The sequence below is a fragment of the Elgaria multicarinata genome, chromosome 1 (assembly GCF_023053635.1).
Source record: "Elgaria multicarinata webbii isolate HBS135686 ecotype San Diego chromosome 1, rElgMul1.1.pri, whole genome shotgun sequence".
NCBI classification, from domain to species: domain Eukaryota; kingdom Metazoa; phylum Chordata; class Lepidosauria; order Squamata; family Anguidae; genus Elgaria; species Elgaria multicarinata.
Window position 1 is genome coordinate 44,746,230 of NC_086171.1, and position 18,123 is coordinate 44,764,352.

Here is an 18,123-nt window from a genome sequence, read left to right on the forward strand (position 1 = left end):
CTCCCCACCCCCCGGCCTTGCCTGCTGCTGGGCAGAGAACCCTGGTGGGCAAAGCTGAGAGAGCTTAACTCCCCCAGCTTCATCCAACCAGGTCTCTGTGATACAAGCCAGGTCGGCGTGCTCATCCAGGATCAAGTCCTGGGGATAAAGAACTGGGGACTAGGGCAGGATCTACACTATTGCTTTGAAATGGTTTATAAGAGTATTGACAACTGTTGGGGCCCAGGACACACTCCATATACAGCCCTCAAATCATTTTCAAAGTGTTTTATCGTGCTTGCTCCAAGAAACCATTTGAAGCCCAAGAAACCTTTTCAGCTCTGTGTGGTTCCTCACTTTTCAGACCACAGTTCTGAACAAACAGTATGAGTTTTGTAGGATGATGTGGATATTGGGTGAACATATTATAGAGCTTTGCAGAAGAATTCTTTAAAAATCTTATAGAAGTAGATTCCAGAAAGGCAGAGTATGTGTTGGCAAAAACAACCAGGAGTCTTTTGGCACCTTAAAATTCAACAAATTTATTGTGGCATAGGCTTCCATAGAGAAGCCAGAACTGAGGATCAGATACATAAAGTAGTCATCGAAGAACACATACAGTCTAGAGAAGAAAGGGAGGACAAAAAAAATCAATGAAGGGAGCAAGTGTGACCTCCTAGCTAAGAACTGCTGCGGATAAATAAGCAAATGCACAATGATGAAAATGAACATCTAAAGAGGAACCATCACATGTCATACTGAGCTACCCTTTTCCTAAGATCTATTATTATTATTATTATTATTATTATTATTATTATTATATTTATTAATTATTACATTTCTATACCACCCCATAGCCAAAACTCTCTGGCGGTTTACAAAAGATTAAAACATTAAAAATCAATATACAAAATTTAAACCATAAAAACGTAAAACAGACAGCATACAAAGGCAACATACATTTAAAAACAACTTTGAGCTTTCAGCAAAACCTAAAAATAGACCTGGGATTGATTAAAAACTCAACCTATGCTGCTAAATTCCTGGAAGAAGATAAAAATCTTGACCTGGCACTGAGAAGATAACAATGTTAGTGCTAAGTGAGCTTCTCCAGGGGATCATTCCAGAATTGGGAGGCCACCACTGAGAAGGCCCTCTCCCTTGTTACCACCCTGAGCTTCCCTCGGAGTAGGCACCCAGAGGAGGACTTTCGATGTTGAGACCAAACTCCATAGTGCCAAACTTACTAGTGAATTACAATTTGGTGGTTTCGTGTTAGATCTCCCTTTAGATAGAACACTTTGGGGTAAGGGTTTAGAGTATGAAAAAATCCCCAAAAATAAAAGTACAGGGATATTAAGGAAAGTAGGGCTACAACCCTAAACACATGTACTAAGCACAGTGGGAGATTTCCCCAGTAAACATGCCTAAATTTGGTCTGCAAAGCTACAGCCCTCTGCTCACTTACTTGCAAGTAAGCCGCATGGGACTTCGTAGGTCATACTGCTTTATACACGCGCATTATATTGCGCTGTAAAGTATCTTTTTTCATTCGGTTTATCTGGGCTTAGCAACAACCTTGGTGGATATGTAGGGCAACTATTCTAAACCGCCTGCATTTTCTTCAGTTCCGTCCCTAGAAACTCACAAAATCGCAAATACCTTCATTGCTCTCAAAATGACGGTATTCTGTGTGTTTCACTACCGCAGCGAAAGTTTCCATTTTAAAAAAAAAAATTAGAAAAAGAAAAAGGAAGTCCGGCTTAGTCCATTATGATCAGGAGAGAGGGGAGGTTAGGAGCGCAAGGCTTGCCATTTCTTTGAGGTTTCTAGAACGCAAAAAGCAGGCAAAACCCGAAGGACATTCAAGACCCTCCCAGAAATTGCAAGCCAGCAATCAACACCTACCCACCCACCCCCGGTCCGTCTTTCCGCTGCCCCTCAGTTTTAGAAATGGTTGGATCCGGGTTCCTTCCGGACTGTGCTGGAACCGGTGAGGTCAGGCTGGGGTTGTTTCGGCGCTGCTGAGAGTGGATCATGGCTTATCCTGGGCATCCTGGCGCTGGAGGCGGCTACTACCAGGGCGGGGTAAGCGAGCCTGAGGCGGGGGGAACCGGGCGCTCGGCCTGGGGCCGCCCGGCCTGCGTGGAGCAGAGGCGCGAGGCGGCGCTGGGCGGGGGCCGTTCTCTCCGGAGTCCCTCCGGCGAGTCGCGGTTTCGCAGGGCGCCCCTCCATGCGTGGCCAAGGAGGGAAACGGGCTCGGCTTTAGTGATTAGGAACAGCGAACCGGACAAGGAGGAGGGGGGTGCTTCACCTACTAGCTCACTGCAAGAGGGTGTATCTTGGTAGTCAGGTTGGAAGGGCTTCTCTGGCCCTCCCGGGTTAGTGTGCTGCGTGCGTGGAAGCTGTGCGCGTTCGAGGAAGGGCCGTGGCTCAGTGGGCAGAGCGCAGGCTGTCCGTGCAGAAGGACTCGGGGTCCATCTCCGGCATCCCCAGTTACGGCTGGGAAAGATACGTGCCCGACCCCTTGGAGAGCCGTTCCTCGTCGGTCTCTACGGAGCTAGATGGAGCAGCGATTTGGCTTGGGCTGAGTTCGGACGCCACGCTAGTCAACGGTTGACTTCCATTTTGTTCCTCCCACTCCCGTTGCTTAGCGTGCCGTCCAAACTCAGCCAGGGTCTGATGAAATTGAATCAGCCCTGCAATCCTGTTAATCTTCACGCCCCGCTGGAATCTACTACCCCTGGCCTCTCTTCTGCAGTACCTTCTCCAAACTGCTCAGTGCTGTGTGCCTTTACGCGGCGTAGTAAATTCCCCCTCCCCCCTTTGCATAAAAACGTTTTGATGCCTGAAGCGAGGCATCTCAAGGCCCGCTTCCCACAACCTCTGGGAGTGGGCATGTGTTGGCAGCAGCAAAGGCATGAAACAATTCGCCATGTTGGCTTTCTTTCTGTGGAGATTTGGTTATATGCAGGCGCTGCTGCACCGAGCTTTTCTTCAGGATGTGGCTTGGAGGTGCTAAAGGTGAAAGTCTGCGGGCAGTGGCACTTGCACGTGACCTGATTGCAACAGGTAGTGAGATGCTATGTGCAACAGCTTTGAGGAGCCAGCAAGGTGATTGTAGGGATTTGACCTAATTTTCATCTGTGACTTGTGGATACACCTTATCGTATGTGGCTCTACTTAAGAAAATTGGATGCATCTCTGAATCTTCCATCGAACATCTCCCAAGCTCAGCCTGTGCCCATTTCTGCCCCTTCTACTTGGCAAGTGGGGGGTGAAAGCTTGGGCCATATGCCAAGCAAATGGCCCAAGGTGTCATGGTGTGGGATTATTCCATGTTGCACTGTACCGCTAAATCTATTTACTATACTTTTATCACACTCTTCCTTCAAAGAACTCAGGGTGGCATACAAGGTTTTTCTGTCCCCCTCTCCCATTTTATCCTCCTAACAACCCTATGAGGTAGGGCAGGCCAAGAGGTAGTTGTCCAGAGTCGTTGAGGAGCTTTACAGTTGAATTGGAGCCTGGATTGCCCTAGTCCTTGTCTCCCACTCTAATTTGGGAATAGGTGCCCTGGTGCCCTCCAGGTGTCTTGCATTACAACTGCCATCAACCCCAGCCAGGGTGATTGTAGTTCGAAAGAACTGTGCATGTTTAACCTTGAGAAGAGAAGACTACATTCTTCAAGCACTTGAAAGGTTGTCACACAGAGGAGGGACATGATATCTTCTCAATCATCCTAGAGTGCAGGACACAGAATAATGGGCTCAATTTACAGGAAGCCAGATTTCGTCTGGACGGCAGGAAAGACTTCCTGACTGTTAGAGCAGTACCACAATGGAACCAATGACCTAAGGAGGTCGTGGGCTCTCCCACCCTAGAGGCCTTCAAGAGGCAGCTGGACTGCCATCTGTCAGGGATGCTTTAAGGTGCATTGAGCAGGGGGTTGGGCTTGATAGCTTTGTAGGCCCCTTCCAGCTCTAGTATTCTATGATTCTAACTGGAGAGTGCCAGCTTGTATACTGATTCTCAGTGCATTCTTGGCATCCATTGCAAAATGGATTATGTGACTTGGAATGAAATGGATTCTGTAACTTGGGGTGTGGTTCTAAAAAGCAAGAGTTGGGAAAAGCTTCTATTGGCATATCACCCGGAACTACAGAGCCAGAAGAACTGCTTGAAATGTGTAGGCGGTTCTGTGCGTAGGAATGGCTTGTTCCCACCCACCGCCCTTCCTTGCTTTTGCCCAGATGACAATTGAACTCCATCTCCTAACGTAATCATCCTTTTGTAAGACAATCAAACAGGCATTACAGAGGCCTTCCACAATCTGGTGTCCTTCAGATGTGTTGAATTAGCCATTCTGTCTGGGGATTATAGAAGCTGTAGTCCAAAACCCCTGGAGGGCCCTTGATTAGTTAAGGCTGAATTATAGGGCAAATAGAATCAATGATCTCTCAGTTTTAAAAGGTTATATTTCTTTTGTCCTTTAAAAAAATAGTCTGGTTAAAATTAAAGAATACACGCTTGTTAAGCCCACGCTTGTAATTTCTTAAAACTGATCGATGACCCTCTTTCAAACACGTTTAATTGAAAACTCTGTTTCTGATAATAAGAGCCATCGTGGATCAAACCAAGGGTCCATCTAGTGCAGCACTTTGATCCCCTTCCCCATGGTTGGATCTGCATTTATAAATATGACTGTGTCGTACACTTTTCTTGTTAGGGGTTTGATGCCTAGTATCAAAGACTGCAAGTTACCACATGCGGTGGGATCCGGACCTTGGCACAAGGAGATGCCACCCTATCCATCCACTGTGCCTGCTCCAGTGATTTTATATATGCCTATGTTACTAACAGAGCCATGCAATTTGTGCAGTTCTCAACAAGTATTTACTCTCTCTGAACAAACAAGGGCATTTCCTTGTCATATGAAAAATAAACTGCTCTGTCCAGCAATACCAGCCTGTGCTTCTAGAAAGTTCTGGGCTTTCAGTTGCCCATGTGAGCAAACATTTTGCATTGTTAGTTGCTTGGTGTTTCTATGGTGGGATTGGGGCACGGCAGGAAAGTTTGGGAAAGAGTAACAAGGCGGCAACGGCACCTGAAACAAGAAAAGGGAAATGTTTGTGAGCGTCCAGCTTCCTGTATTCCTTTCACAGAAGGAGACAGGTTGGAAGAAGGAACTTGGATTGGTTCCAGACTAAATTAGTTGTACGTTCATCCCATTATGGAGCAAGTTAGTCTTCATTGGTATAGCTAGTATACATATATCCCTCCTTTCTTCTGTCGTGGAGTTCAAAGCACGGGGGTCCCAGGGTGGTCCCCCATCCAGGCATTGGTTGGACCCAGACTAGCTTAATTTCAGCTAGACTGCATCTGGCCAGTGCTCTCATACGACACCCTGCAAATTTAGAGTTTTTAAGCCCCATTGATTTTAGTGGGAATGGTAGCTAACCGACAAGAGTAATCCTGTGGTGATAGATTCCATGGCAGAGGAAACTCCTCTTCCTCAGCCCAGCCAGCTTATTGTGACCAGAGTAGGAGGTGTGGAGGCGTTTTGATTTCTGATTCCCCTCCCATAGACAGCAACGGAAGCGAAAATAACAGGGCCCAATATGTGAGTGAACTGGAGGATTTCGGTGGCTTTTCCAGTCCAAGGCTACCACGTATAGAACCATTCAGTGATACGTTCCATGTCTTACCCCTAGTGGGAATGCCACTAGCGGTATATCAACACCCACAGAGCTTTCCACAAGTGTACCAGGGGCCTCCAGGGCAGAAGTGCCATCTCACCAGTTGGACCTCTTCTCTTTTGGTGGAGCAGCTCTTTCGCTGGCTTTAGCATTGCTGTTAGTCAGTCTTGAACCAACCCCCTGTATATGATTATACAAAGAATTTTGTGTTATGTAGTTGCAAAAGTAACCATTTTACTGCTTAGATTAACCAATTAGTGTGCATCAGCGCCTAGGAAGTTTACAAAGTACCAGTGGCAAGCATGGTTTGAATCAAGGACCTGGTTCGTATGTAATGACCAGGGTTGGTTGGGACCATAACCCAGGGTTGGTTATGTGCGAACCCATGGTTGGTTGAAGTCTCTTGCCCACTCACTGCTTCCTGGGTTGTGCACCATGATGTGCAAACACAGAACTCTGGGTTGTTTCCTCCCTTGGCAACCAAGAGTTACAGGTTCACACGTCATGGAGCACAGTCCAGTTCCTGGGTTGTATTGTAAACCAGATATAAAGCAAAAACAGTGGAAACCGGGGCCATGATTTAAATTGCCCTTTTGCTTGATCTCAATTGTTCTCTAGCCTTTCCCACCTGTGGTGCCCTCCACAGCTGGCTATCGGATTATGGAAGTTGTAGTCTAATACATCTGGAGGACACCAGGTTAGGGAAGTCTTCTCTTGAAAGTTCTTTGGTCAGACCTAGACCCTCAGCCAGTCAGGAGTTGATTGTTAGCTTGTTATGGAACAATCCTTAAAATGAGCGTTGCTGGAAGGATGACAAATAAGTGTGGCATACCTAAAGGCTGCAATCCCCAATGCACACAGTGCACCTTGATTCTGAGTAAGCATGCATAGGACTGCACTCTAAGTATTAATTGTATTTCATTTTACTTCTAGTATGGAAGTGCTCCAGGAGGACCGGCTTTTCCTGGTCAGGCTCAAGATCCCTTATATGGTTATTTTGCTGCAGTAGCTGGGCAGGTATGGTGTCTTTTATTGTCAACGTGACATGACAATACTAGATGCTCATTTTATTGCACATCTAACTGTATGATGTCCCGTAATCCATCCATCTTTATTGTGGATGTACTGTGTCTCTGCAGCAATATATATAGCGCCTGTATCTTTGCCACTGCCATGGCATACTCCTTTATCATAGTCTGTTCTGCAGTCCTTGTACATCATCAAACGTTAAGGCATCTGCTAAAATCTTTAGTTATTTCTCAGTGGATAGATCTTCACTGTAGTATTCTAGACTTCCTTGTTTTGGTGTCTAGCATTTTTAGAAATAGCGTAACCTATTGCTAACACGAGATCCCTTCAATCTGGCAAATTGAAGAGATTGCGCTGTTCCAGCTGTTGCCCCTTACCTGTTCTGCAGAAGATATACGGGGAATCAGCATGTACTGAGGGTTCGCCCTGCTGCGGAGCTCAGACTGCATCTGGCTCTATTAAAAATGCTCAGTGCAAATATGAATGGGGGTCACTAGCAGTTTATTGCTTCAATCCCTGTGGTTGTGGCATCCTACCAGTCAAGTTCCCCTTCTGAAAAAAACGGGTTTTATTATTTCTGACTTGGCAGTGTTTAAAATTGATTTTCAAGGATGATTCAGATGTAACAGGGAAACCATGGTTTCTTGTTACACGAATAGTCCTTCGATTTGCACATGCCCCTGCCCTCTTCTTATGTAGCTGAGGGAAAAGATGGGAAGATTTTGCCTCTGCTCTTAAGCTAAACATCCAGTGATTATTGAACTTGGGGGACTTTAGTTTTGGAAAAAGTCAGGTTGTGAAACCATGGTTTGATCCTGGTTTGTTCTCATTAACCATGTTTTAAACCAGGGCTGGAGAACTTGTGGCCTTCCAGCTTTCATTGGTCTGCAACTGCCATCAGCCCCAACCAGCATGGCTCATGCTGAGGGATCATGAGAGTCATTGTCTGACGACATTTGTAGGGCCACATATTCCCCAATCCTGGTTTAAACCAATTAAAGTTCCCAAAGTTTAAACATAATGGGAAACTAAGATTTGTTTAGAAGTGAAAACTTCTTATCTTCTCCTCACAACCCAGCAAGAGGAGGGGACAGGAGCAGTGTGTAAGCCTGAGTGCCATACAGGCACATTCATGTAGTGGAAGGAACCATGGTTTCCCATTATAGCCATCCTGCCCCTAAAAGTAGTGATGTGCAGGGGGGTTGGACTTCTCACTGGATACAAAAATCTCTTAATTTTTTCCTTCCCTTTAAGAGTTTTTTTTTAATTCTTTTAACAAGTCTCTGTTCCAACAAGTTTGAAGCATGTCAGAATTTCACATCCTGGGAAATGGATACACAGACATGCAAACACTCCACTTTTTACTGGATCTAGTTTGACTACATTTTAAAGGATGACACTAGCCTCATCTGAGGTAAATTGAATCTTCTGTTGCTGACGCTTGAGCACAGGAAGATCGTATTCATGAAACGATTCTCACCCAAGCAGTATTGATGTTGGTATATCCTTTTGTATGTAGGTGATTTGAGCTCAGAATATTGGTCAGTATAAAAGACAAACTGAGTCGATATTGTGACCATTCAGGCGTAATTCCAAACTGGTTTCTCTTTATAAGGAGGCATATCCTTAGGAACATTCCCTCCAGAAGCTGCTCATAGCTCCTGGACTTTGCTTGCGGCAAACCATTTGCTTCCGAATGGGAAAACTATTGTTTTTGCTTGCTGGGTTTGCATGTTAAGAGGAATACTTCATAGAACTATATCATGATTTCCTGCAAACAAGGATCAAAAGTTACTAGTGGCCATGGGAAGTGGGTGCTTGCAAGCATGTCTTGAGGAAGTTCACCATGGTTTACTCTTAGCAAAGAAGGAACTATTTGGGGTATAAAAGAAATAAAACTAGAGTGATGTCTTTTCTGTTTTCCAAAGGATGGGCAAATAGATGCTGATGAGCTTCAAAGATGTCTGACCCAATCAGGAATTGCAGGCAGCTATAAACGTAAGTTTAACAAGTTTAAGCAAAATAAGACTTTTGTGACAGGTTCAGGACTACCAGTTTTAATACAGCACAAGCATTCATGGATTAGAATCCACTTTATCCGATGCATGAACAGAGCATCCTCAGTTGGAAAGTATGATATACACATGGATCTAGAAATGAAAAGTTTCTTTTGAATAGATATGTCTAGGATTGCACTGCAAGGCATTCATCCTTTTTGAGGCTGAAGTCCTGTGTGTGCTTACCTGAGCAAGTTCCACTAAGTGGAGTCGGGTCTTCCTTCTGAGTAAACATGCATCGGCTTCTTTTATATAAGCTGCCTTAGAAGGGGTTTCCATAAAAGGTGGCCTAGGAATATATTTAAAGAAATAAATGTGCTCTGTAAATTTAATAAACATGCCAAATGGTACAATTCTGTATGTTAACCAAGTTATAAGTGATGCATGTTACGTTGTTAAAGCAGTAAGAAAAGGTTTGATAAGAAAGCAAGAATTGCTGGTTTAGGGGGTGCGGAGCGCAGCTCTGTCCTCCTGCAGAGGGAACGACCAGGATGCTACCACCACTGCCACTAGAGGCAACTGCAGGCTCTGGGTATACTTCTCTATGACTGTTTTTATTTATTTATTACTGCATTTATATCCCACCTTTTTCCCTCCAAGGAACCCAAGGCGGCATACATAATCCTCCTCCTCTCCACTTTATCCTCACAACAACAACCCTGTGAGGGGGGTTGGTCTGAGAGTCTGTGACTGGCCCAAAATCACCCAATGGGTTTCCATGGCCTAGTGTGGACTAGAACCCGGATCTCCCAACTCCCAGTCCAACACTCTACCCACTATGCCACACTGGCTCAGGAATCTGCGTCTGCTTTTCCTCCTCTGCCTTGAAAACCAGTCTTTTCCAGGCATTGGTGGGCAGGTTGGAAAGAGGGGATGAAAGTACTCATATAAATAATGCACTTTGGCTAATCATTAGCATCAGCTTCAGTACTGACTAATGTGTTTTCCTATAAACAGCTTTCAACTTGGAGACGTGCCGGCTCATGATCTCCATGCTGGATGTATCCTTTGTGTATGCCTTGCAATGTTTTGTGTTTTGTGTTCTATGCTTTGTGTTTGTTTGTTTTACTTTGAGGTTGGGGAAGGCTCCTTTAAAACCATCAGTTCAGAGTGGTCAGTGAAGCTTTTGGGTTGAGCCACTTCACACTTGGATATGAAACCTACATTTGTAAAGCAGGGTATCTAGAAAAGAGAGAGGTATCTAGAAAAGATGTGGATATTTTCCCATAGTGAGTTTTCCATGCTGATACAAGCAAGTAATATGCTGTGTTGAAATAGTTAGATCCATATTTCATTATTATTATTTTTATTGATAATTGTGCACTTGCTTGACCTGCATTTAGACTTCTGATTCAGGACAAGCATTCGTCTGTCTTTCTACTAGAGTGAATTTGTACCTTTGTCCACCACCCCACCCTTATATTGTCATCCTGTACATGCTTACTTGGAAGGAAGGCCCATTGAGTTCAATAGACTTCCTCCCAGGTAAGTCTGCATAGGATGGCAGCCTAACTCTGCCAAATTCTTTGACGGGAAAGGCAAGCCCTGGAGTGTCAGTCTGCCCCAGCTATTGGCGCTGTAATCCTCCTGAGAGTGATGCCCTGGCCTTGAAGAGTATTCATCTTGCATTCGTCTTGCTGCTGAACCAACTTGGTCCTTAACCACCATTCAGAGAGACATGTCTGGCACGCTGGGCTTCAACGAATTTAAAGAGCTCTGGGCGGTGCTGAATGGTTGGAGGCAACACTTCATGCAAGTCGACAGTGACCGCAGTGGTGCGGTCGATTCTCAGGAGCTGCAGAAAGCCTTGACGGCCATGGGTGAGCTGGGAAACTGCCCCTCTAGCTAGAAACTTCCCCGCCCCTCAGGCGAATCTGCAGAAACCACCCGCTGATCTGTTCCATATGAATGGAGGCCCTGTACCAGTCATTATTGGCAGAGTGCATCCCCTTATTGACCGTCAGTGTAAAGCAGAGTCAAAAAAACCCTGAACCCCGTGATAGTAGTAGAGCTTGAAAGTGGGACCTGCAACAAAATGTTGCAGCGTGGAAAGGCTCCTGTTCAGAGCTTCAGCTGTGCCCTGTTACAGGATGCGCCATTCCAGGGGACCATCCAGGAACAGGGCATAGCTGGAGGGGGCTTTTCCATCCCCCGCCCCCAGCATTGTCAGCATTCCATGGGCACTGAGCATGCTCAGACCCCATTGGGCTGTTTTGGGGAGCTCCTCCCCACACCTTAAGACTTTTTCATTACATTTTTTGAAGTTTTGCAAACCCTGGAGTTCCCCCTAGCCTGCCAAATACCTCCCTCTCGCGTGTGGATTGCGCCCTTCTGGCTACCTAAGGATCTCCACTCAGAGCATGAGTTTGCTGCCAGTACATGGTCAGGCTGGCAGGGGATGTTGGGAGAATGCCAGGCTGGGGGAAGGCTGGCAGGCAGGGTCCCCTTTTGACCTCATTTACTCTGAGTTTCGTTTCTGCCCTTCTTCCCTCTAGGATTTAGGTTGAGCCCCCAGGCAATCAATGGAATTGTGAAACGCTACAGCACTCGTGGAAAGATCTCATTTGATGACTACATTGCCTGCTGTGTGAAACTCCGAGCTCTCACTGGTATGCCATGGCGTTATTCTTTTTGAATCAACGTTATTCTTGGAACTGGCTGATACTTTAAATTGCTTCTACCAATTCAGGCTCATTGAAGGGGAGGGAGGTCTCAGAAACATAGGATCAGAGAGGGGCCCTTTCAGGCCACATCTAATGCCCTGCCCAGATGCCTCCCCAAGTGAGCGCTGTCAGAGAGCCCAACCCATCTCCTTGATAATTGGTTCCATTCTCAAACTGCTCTTCTGTCAAGTGGTTTCTCCTAATGTTCATCCAAGCTCAGCCTTCATGTATCTTAAGCCCATTAGAACTAACCCAGTGCTCTGGAGCAGCAGAGAGCAAGAGCAAGTCTTTGTCCTGTGTCTTCCCACCACACAGCCTTGAGTCTTTTCTTCTCTAGGCTAAACATGGCCAGTTCCTTTAGCCTTTCCTCATAGGATGTCTTTTCCATACTTCTGGCTGTCTTCCTTGCCCTTGTTCCAATGTGTCTGCCTAGTATCTTATGGCACCCAGAACTGGATGGAGTCCACCAGATGAGGCCATACTAACGCAGCATAAAGTGGAACTATTACCTCCCATGACTTGGAAACTGGGTTAGTGGGTTACTATTAATGCAGCCTAAAATCGTACTAGCCTTCTTGGCTGCTGCATTGCCCTGCTGACTCAAGTTGAGCTTTGCGTTCAACTACATTCCCGAGATCCTTGTCACATGTACTACTGCTGCTAAGCCAGGTGTCCCCTATCATATACCTGTGCATTTGATGTTGTTGCCTAAAGGCAGAACTTTGCCTTTGTTTTCTCTGAACCTCATTTTCATAGTTTCAGCCCTGTTTTCCGTTCCATCATGGCCATTGTAAATTTTATTCCTGTCTTCTGAGATGCCGGAGTGGCACACCACTCGAAACCTCCCTCTAGTTTGAGGAGGGAGTATTAATGAGCAATCCTTGAGTGCAGTATTGAATTCATCCGTAATTTACCATTTATTCCCTTGAGCCTAATCTTATCAGTGCATTTATAGTATGCTACATATTCAAGGCAAAACTTGCTACCCAGCTGCTGCTCCTTATAGCCCATCTACCTCAACCTGGTGCCCCCAAGTTGGGTTGGACTGCAACTCCCATAATTCCCAGCCAGGTTGGGTAAGGTTGTTATAGGCGATCCATCCTGGGCACTAGGCAAAAGGAGCTGACATATCCCTTGTATGATTGCCATTTCAATAGTTTGCTTTTGGCTTTTTCATTCATATTTCACTTGCCTCTTGCCTGATTTATTTATTTATTTACAATATTTCTATACCGCTCCCTATCCAAGGATTGATTGACTCCATCATGTGGAGGTTGAAATATGCATGCTTTTCCCAGCGGATTTGCACTTGCATAAGAACTCTCACAAATGGCCCACCTTGCGTCCAATTTACATTTACAGGAATATGGGGTGTGTGGTGTGTTAACCCTTCTCAAGGTTGTTCCTCTATGTCTGGATTCGCTGGAAAAAAGTTTCCAAAATGGCTGTGTGAATCGGATCTCAGAGTTGCCTTAAAATCTGGAACATTCAATTGGGTTTCGCTACAGATGTGTAACAAAATATGAAAAATCGGGTTAAGCTCTGTGATGGATGTTGGCTTTAATACCACTTATTCATTTCTTCATACCCAAATAAGTCATTTCTAAACTTCCTTCCCTATCTTCCAGTTTGTTTGTCAATCGCTTCTGTAACCACCTCGCTTCATTTTACCTCTGACTTTTGTTCTTTCCATGTAATAAAACTGGGACTTGCTTCCCAACTATAGCGTGTGAATGCTTCCTCCCTCGGAAGACGGCCCCATGTTCTGCCTGGGCACAGTTGGTGGGTGTGGGCATTGGTTTTCAAACTACCCTGCTACGAACCAAGGACCCAAGTTGCTCTGCACATCTCTGACGAAAGAAAGAGGTCTGTTGGATGAACCAACAAGGTGAAAAAACCTAACCCTTTCTCCCCCGCCCCAAAAAGCGTTGCTAACAAGTTTGCAACACTTTTAAAAGAAAAATCCATATAATGCATTTAATAGCACAGTAGTTGACAGTTCTTAGAGATCAACGTGTGGTTGTGTCGGTGTTTGCTATCATTCCTGAATTTACCAATGCTGGTGATTTTATAGTGATTCGCTAAATGCTTGATCTTCTGTTAATCTCTGATTTTTCCTGTCCTTTTTTTTTTTGCAGATAGTTTTCGGAGAAGGGATGCAGCCCAACAGGGCATGGTGAACTTCCAGTATGATGATGTAAGTGGATATAAATTGGTCTTTCTCTCTCTTGGTGCAAACCTAGATTTTCTTTGAGTGTTTAAGCTGAGAACTCCAGGTCTGAATTCTTTGTCCTTTCTCCAAGAAACTAGTAGTGAGATCTTAAATGTGTCCATTTAGAAGTAAGTCCCATTGAATTCAGTGGGACTGACAAAGTAGGTAAGTATACAAATTATGCTCTTAGAATGCAATCCCTGGGCTCACCTACACCAAGCAGGATATTCCACTATGAAAGCAGTAAATAAGAGGCAGGATCTGCACTACTGCTTTATAGTGGTACTGAAGTCCACTGACAACGGTTGAGGCCCATTGACACATGCCATATACCACTTTCATACCACTTTCGTAGTGTTATATCTTAGTGTAGATGTGACACATCTTAGTGTAGATGTGTCAGGGGCCCCCAACAGTTGTCAGTGCACTTCAGTACCACTATAAAGCAGTAGTGTAGATCCTGCAGTGCACTCCAATATGGCTATAAAGCAGTAGTGTGGCTCCTGCCTTTTATACACTGCTTTCATGCCACTTTCATAGTGGAATATCCTGCTTGGTGTAGATGAGCCCCAGGTCTATAGAAACCATGGAAGCTCACTTATGCAGAGTCAGACTTTGACAAACCAGTATGTCTTCACCTCCAACCCTGTGAGGTAGGACAGGCTGCCAGAGACCATTTAACTGTATTCCAGAGGTGTCGCTGCTGCCACTTGCATTTTTAAGAACTCTTGCTATTTTATTGTTTCACTCTGTACAGCACCATGTACACTGATGGTGCTAAATAAATTAATAATAATAATAATAATAATAATAATAATAATAATAATTGTGTCCTGGAGACGTGGGAATCCAGGCTCCACACTTAAAAAGATAGTCCCCCCTTTCCATTGTTTCCTTTAAACTCCTTGAAACCCAGGTTAGCATGTATGTAAAGCAGTCCAACACATGAGTGAAGCTAGCTTTCAGGTTAGGCAAAGAACTAAACCAACTTGTCTCCATTTGAGTATGTTTATTAAAGAACCAAGCAGAGAGAAGTTCAGAAAGTGGGCGGTTGCTTTTAAAATAAAATGGTACATCAAACTAGCTCACTAAAACTTAATTATCAGGGTCCAAAGAGTAACTCACCAAAGCAGCTTTCAGAGGTGGGGATACCTGGGCCTCCACAGTACGGCAAGAGTCTGGTCTTGACATTTTGCCAGCCATGGTAAACTTCCCACTCTTGGGAAAGCCTTTTCATACTGCTTTGCCCTAAGGAAGCTGCAGGTCTTTGCAGTGTCCAGGCTTGCAACACAGCAACTTCTGGGGGGCATATTCTGGAGTGCACCCTCAGTTTAGATAGGACAGTAACCAGACCTGTAGGACCCAGCTCCATTGAACTCTTAATATGCCCAGTGCTTTCCCAGTGGCTTCCACATGGCAGGAGAAAATCAATAATGATCAGATGGCTTTCATGGAAGCCAGTTAGTCCTTGCTGATCGTTGATCCCAATAACCCAAGCATTTCTAGGTATAGTTTGAAAGCCATGCTTTAAAGCCTCACAACAGCATCCTTTAAACACTGTTTAAAGACATCACACCAGTATCCTTTACAGCAGAAGTGGGGACCCTGTGGCTCTCCAGGTGTTGTTTTGACTCCCGGCTCTTATCAGCTTCAGTCAGCATGGCCAACAGCTGAGGAGGATAGGGGTTTAAGGCCGGCAACATCTGGAAGACCCACACGTCCTCCATGCCAGCTTTACAGGCATCTTGCTTAGAATGTCGCAGCCATAGAGGAGGTGGCGGTGGTGATGTGCTGCGCTTCACCTGTGCTTATTCTCTTTGCAGTTCATCCAGTGTATCATGAGCATCTGATTCAAGCTGACAGAAGAGACCTGATGAGCATGATCCACATTCCACTTTGTTTTGCTTTGCACCAAAAAATTATCATGGCTGTGTAACTAAATAGTGGTATTTGCATATTTTATAAATATTGATTTATATGCTTTTATAGTTTTGATAACTAACAAAAGGAGGAAACCACAATAAATGCTGTTTTGGGTTGATTTCGTCTTGCATATTTATAATTTGCTTGATATGAAAGTAAAAATGCTGTTTAGTTTTCCCATTATCATTTGCTCTTTGTACTGAAACTGTTCGTATTGGGACATGCTTTGTACCTGTGCCATTGGCATGTACTAAAATAAGTGCATAAAATGTCAGTGGAATTTGCCTGTAGGAACAATATATTGGGCCCCAGAATAAACTGAAAGACTTCCCTCTCCCAAGTAGTAATCAAGGTATTGCTTCCCTAAAACGTTGCTAATTTACTCAGCTAACTGTGCCATGCTACGTATTTTGAATTTAAGTTTTTTTGACATAGGACAGCATCGGGTAACAAACATAAAACTTTCCCATATGTCCGTACTAAAACAGATGCGCAAATTAGAAATAAGGCCGTAATTTCATTGAGAGTTGGGGAAAATCTTAAATGAATATCGTGACTTCTTTGATAGGGATTTTCTTTACCCCAAACAGAAGCACAGCTTCTGTGTTGTGCCCCTTCCTGTCTCACATCATGTGTTGATCCAAACTTAGCCATGCTTAGTGTTGGCCCATTGAAATGACAGTCTGTCATGACTAAAGTATAGTTGATTTCAGTGATTGACTAAGGCCATAGCTAGACCTACGGTTTATCCCTGGATCGTCCAGGAGTCAAACCTGTTCATCTAGGTGACACACAGGGGATCCAGTGCCCAGGCAGGGGTGAACCCTGGATGATCCCAGGATAAACCTTAGGTCTAGCTGTGGCCTTTGTCTTGGTCCACCCCCACTTCGTTTTAAGAAAACTATTTACTAAATGCTCCCTATTTTGCTAAAACATTGGGGCATGTGCATTGAACATCATGGTTCATCATAATAGGAACTGCAGTGTGATTGCCTTCTATTTAATTAAAAGAGCATTTATTTACCTTAATGAACATCTCATATCTTTAAGTGCCCATATTGCATGGTAGGGGCTGGAGGTGGGTTAAAATAGACCGTTCCCTTCCTCCAAACTCTGTACCTTCTCTTTGACTGGTTGCTATAAGCCGGAAAGGGTGGGCAAAGGAGAGAGACGGATTGGCTGGCTACATTGTGCAGCTTCAGGCTTCTTTGAAAAATATATAGGTGTGATTTCTGGATAGAAATCTGGCAACCCTACAGATTTGAAGTGACGCTTTGTGTTGTTCTTAATTTTGTGGCTAATGCAGCAGGTAGCAATGCTTTGCTTAATTTTGTTGTCTGATAATCTGAATATGGTCAGGGAAATAGCAACGAACTGGGCATGCTGATTACGGGCGAATGTAGTTGGACGCATGGATGGAGTCTATCTGCCGGTTCATGCTCTACTCAATGGCAAAAGCTGCTTCTTACCTGCCAGCCTTCTAGTAGCTTCTGTGCCACAAGCTGAGGGTGGGTGGGGGGAATGTCCATTGCCTTCTAGCTCCCTGAGTTTGTCTGAGCCAATTTGCATTTGCATTTAAATAGAATTCTCAGATTTCAGAGAACATTGAGGCCAGCAGGAGACCAACTGCTTTGTAAAGGAGTCCTACATGGTGCTCAGACCTATGAGTACACTTCACAGTTCCTCCATGTTTCCTTGGTTACATGCAAAGTTAACCACAAGCCAAACATAGATGGACTTCTCTCTCTGTGTGTGTGTATCAGACTGCTGGCTTCCTCTGTGGGAAGCTGTTGATCATGTTGGTATGCTCTATGTCACATAGATGCCATGACTGGTATATGAAATGCAAGAAGGGGGAGAGAATTAGGCTTCACACAGTTTAGATTGACCATGTGGATATATGGTCCAGCTTATTCTAATTTGGCGAGGCTTCATGGGGCCTAGCAGGCTGCATGGGATGTGTGTTGCCTGCCCCTGTTCTAAAATTACATTGGCCTTGAATTATCCAGAAATCTACAAAGTAATGCAGATCTACACTGTAGATAAAATGTGAAACCGCCAATGTTTAAACTGCTTTTTTTTAAAAGAAAAAAATCCTGTTTGTATATGTATTATCTGTACTATTATTGGTAATTACATAATAAATTATGGCTGACAAGTTTGACAATAATGAACCATTCCATCATCCCAACACTGCAAAAACACACCGCTAATGTGCTTTCCAAACCTCCAGGGTAGTCTAAGCCATTCAGAAAGTAGCAAAATACAACTTTTAAGTCCTGGACTGACAATAACTCTGTGATTATTTTGAGTGTTGGAAGGAACACATTAACAGGACTTAATTGCTTTCTATATTGAAAGTATGCTGCAATGGCTGATATCGTATCCATTTGATAATATTATTCAAGGCGCACCTGGGGGATTGAGTCTGCTACAAGGGAGCATTTGCACTTCATTTTCAAACCTTCTGGGGGTAATAAGAGTTCTGAAGGCTTTCTCCTGCCTTTTACTTGGCTACACAACCATTTTTTCTAACTGACCTATTAATGGTCGAATCCATC

At 44.5% G+C, this 18,123-nt stretch overlaps 1 protein-coding gene across 2 annotated transcripts; it reads left to right on the top strand.

Annotated features, from left to right (window-relative positions):
* Window positions 1-1,940: 1,940 nt before the first annotated feature.
* On the top strand, window positions 1,941-17,732 carry SRI (sorcin). Of its 2 annotated transcripts, XM_063127149.1 has the most exons (8): window positions 1,941-2,067; window positions 6,612-6,695; window positions 8,636-8,705; window positions 9,722-9,765; window positions 10,437-10,584; window positions 11,260-11,373; window positions 13,566-13,624; window positions 15,463-17,732. In XM_063127149.1, exons 1-8 carry the CDS (start codon window positions 2,017-2,019, stop codon window positions 15,487-15,489), a joined length of 597 nt encoding a protein of 198 aa, XP_062983219.1. In that variant the 5' UTR covers window positions 1,941-2,016; the 3' UTR covers window positions 15,490-17,732. The 2 variants fall into 2 exon arrangements, with proteins under 2 accessions (XP_062983219.1, XP_062983227.1); XM_063127157.1 differs by lacking the exon at window positions 6,612-6,695 and having other exon boundaries at window positions 1,942-2,067.
* Window positions 17,733-18,123: the final 391 nt, after the last annotated feature.